The 2953-nt window shown below is 52.1% G+C and overlaps 1 protein-coding gene across 1 annotated transcript; it reads left to right on the top strand.

Moving 5' to 3' along the window:
* The first annotated feature begins 268 nt into the window (after window positions 1–268).
* LOC145342528 (trace amine-associated receptor 7d) lies at window positions 269–2704 on the top strand. Its single transcript, XM_080188085.1, has one exon. It carries the CDS (start codon window positions 1420–1422, stop codon window positions 2617–2619), a length of 1200 nt encoding a protein of 399 aa, XP_080044211.1. The 5' UTR covers window positions 269–1419; the 3' UTR covers window positions 2620–2704.
* Window positions 2705–2953: the final 249 nt, after the last annotated feature.

Below are 2953 nucleotides of genomic sequence, written 5' to 3'. Positions count from 1 at the left end.
GTGCATGTAACAAAACTGAAAACAGCTTCACTCATTCTGACATTTCGATTAGAATAACAGCAGCCGGCCTATCACCTGTTTCGGCGGGCGGGGGGGCGGGGGCTGGTGGGGGCGCCGGAGAGGGGGAACTGCACTGTGAACTAGTGGAGATTGCATTGTGTATTGGGGGAGACTGCATTGGGGGAGACTGCTGTGTACTGTACAGTAAAAGCTGAGATCACCAAACAACGGCATTAGAAACTGACCATTTAATTCATTCTTTTCCATTCTGTTAGCTGTTGATCGCACACCACTGACAGTAACATGTGGTACATTCATTGAAATCATTCGTTTTAGAAGCGCTTGATAAAATAGATCCCCTCTAAATGAACAAAACACGTATCTTTTGCATGGCTCTAACAGGAAATACCTGTCACAATTGATAATTTTATTTTTTAAAAAAATATTCTCTATTTCCTACTCCAGTGTTGAGTTATCTTGTGTGTGTGTGTATATGTATGAAGCTATATAGATATGTGAGTCTGTGTGTACAGAATCACACAATCCCCACATACAGAAGGAGGCCATTCAGCCTATCGAGTCTGTACCAACTACAATCCCATCCAGTCCTGTTCCCATAACCCCATTTACCCTGCTAATCCCCCGACACTAGGTCAATTTAGCATGGCCAATCAACCTAACCTGCACACCTTTGGACTGTGGGAAGAAACCAGAGCACCTGGAAGAAACCCATGCAGACACCGGGCAACATGCAAACTCCACACAGACAGTAACCCAATGCCAGAATTGAACACAGATCCCTGGTACTGAGGCAGCAGTACTAACCACTATGCCACTGTGTGTGAGACTGTGTATGTGTGAGGCCATATGTGTATATGTGTGACTATATATGTGTAAAACTATGTATGTGTGTGACTGTATGTGTGAGACTGTGTATATGTGTGTGACTGTATACATGTGACTGTGTATGTGTGAAACTGTGTATGTGTGAGACTATATATGTGAGACTGTGTGTATGTTTGAGACTGTGTAGATGTGTGAGACTATATGTGTGAGACTGTGTGTATATATGTGTGAGACTGCAGATGTGTGAGACTGTATATGTGTAAGATTTTGTATATATATGAGATTGTGCGTATACGGGTGAGAATGTATGTGTTATTGTGTGAGACTGAGTTATATGTGTGTAACTGTATGTGATGTGAGACTATGTATATGTGTGAGTGTATGTGTGTGTGATATGTGAGCAAGTGTGTATATGTGTGAGCGAGTATGTGTATGTGAGTAAGTGTGTATGTGAGTGTGTGTACGTATATATATATATAAATGGTATGCCTGGCTTTTTAGTTGAAGTGTAATGTTAAGGTCACTAGGGCACACACTGCCTGAGTTGCTGTTATTTTGTTGGGAATCTTTAATATGGATGTAGGTGCTAACATGACCCTCTCTTATTCCTCCTCAGGTACATATGCTTCGTTCAGCAGGAGGATAGCCAGCGGGCTGCTCATCTTTGGTCTGGGAGCTCAGCTTGAAGCGAATGTGATGCCAGACTATCTGAACAACCTGACAGCGGGAGATGCGGGCTCTCCCAGCCAGGGCTGTCCCCCCGGGGCTGGGGCTGGCCTTTCGGGCTGTGTGTGTGGCTGGTGTTGCTGCAGTTTGCTGGGCCGGCTGCTGGTCATCGCCTTCATGGTGATCCTGGCCTGCGGGGTGCTGGGGGGCAACATCGTCACCGTGACAGTGTTCCTGGGCTCCCGGCAGTTCCGGACGCCGCAGGGCTACCTGAAAGTCTCCCTGGCCCTGGCGGACCTGCTGGTGGGCTTGCTGGTGGTCCCTTTCTCCGTCCACACCGAGATGGCCTTGCTGAGGAGCGGCGCGGCGCCGGCCTGGTGGCAGGGCTATTCGGCTGCGGGGGGCGGCCGCTCCTGGCAGCCCTGCAGCCTGGTGGGGGTGCTGTTCGCCGGCTGCACCTTCGTGTCCATCAGCAGCATCTTCCTGCTGTCGGTGGAGCGCAGCGTGGCCATCCTGAGGCCCCTGCACAGGGAGTCGGTGATCACCCGGAGGAGGACCCTGGGCCTGATCTCCCTGTGCTGGCTGGCCGCCTTCCTGCTGGCCGCCGCCCCGCTCCTCTTCAGCCGCAGCTTCGCCCTGCGCTACAACCACTGCAGCCGCATGTGTAACTACGCCTTCGTGCCGCAGGCCTCCCCCCGCTCCCGCTGGAACATCCTGCTGCTCTTCCCGGCTTTCGACTTCACCGTCCTGGGGGCCACCCTGGTGGTCAACGCCCTGTCCTTCCGCAGCATCCGCCGCTACTCCCGCAGGCGCAGGGCCCTGGCCGAGCCCGCCTCCCCGCGCCCCTCCTGCTCAGACATCAAAGCGGCCAAGACCATCGGCATCCTCACCCTCATCTTCACCGCCTCCTTCAGCCCCGTGGCCGCCTTCGTGCTGGGCAATGTCCTGGGCTATCGCTGGTGTAACTTCTCCTTCTTCGCCTTCTGGATCCTGGCCTCCAACAGCTGCTGCAATGTCATCATCTACAGTGTCCGGGACCACAGGTTCCGCAAGGGACTCTACCAGCTATTCCACAAGAGCCTGCACCTATTCCCAGACAAGAACTGAGCTACAGGGAACACTGCTTCCCTACAGGGAACACATTACCATTCCCAGACAGGAACTGAGCTACAGGGAGCACGGCTTCCCTACAGGGGACACATTACCATTCCCAGACAGGAACTGAGCTACAGGGAACACTGCTTCCCTACAGGGAACATATTACCATTCCCAGACAAGAACTGAGCTACAGGGAACACTGCTTCCCTACAGGGAACACATTACCATTCCCAGGCAAGAACTGAGCTACAGGGAACACTGCTTCCCTACAGGGAACACATTACCATTCCCAGGCAAGAACTGAGCTACAGGGAACACTGCTTCCCTACAGGGAACACATTAC

This window comes from Carcharhinus amblyrhynchos, chromosome 4, assembly GCF_965287045.1.
Source record: "Carcharhinus amblyrhynchos chromosome 4, sCarAmb.v2.hapA, whole genome shotgun sequence".
In the NCBI taxonomy this organism is placed as follows: domain Eukaryota; kingdom Metazoa; phylum Chordata; class Chondrichthyes; order Carcharhiniformes; family Carcharhinidae; genus Carcharhinus; species Carcharhinus amblyrhynchos.
This window is presented reverse-complemented; position numbering and strand designations above follow the sequence as displayed.

Coding starts and splice junctions, on each gene's coding strand:
- LOC145342528 (XM_080188085.1), top strand. CDS start 1,420: ATGGATGTAGGTGCTAACATGACCCTCTCTTATTCCTCCTCAGGTACA.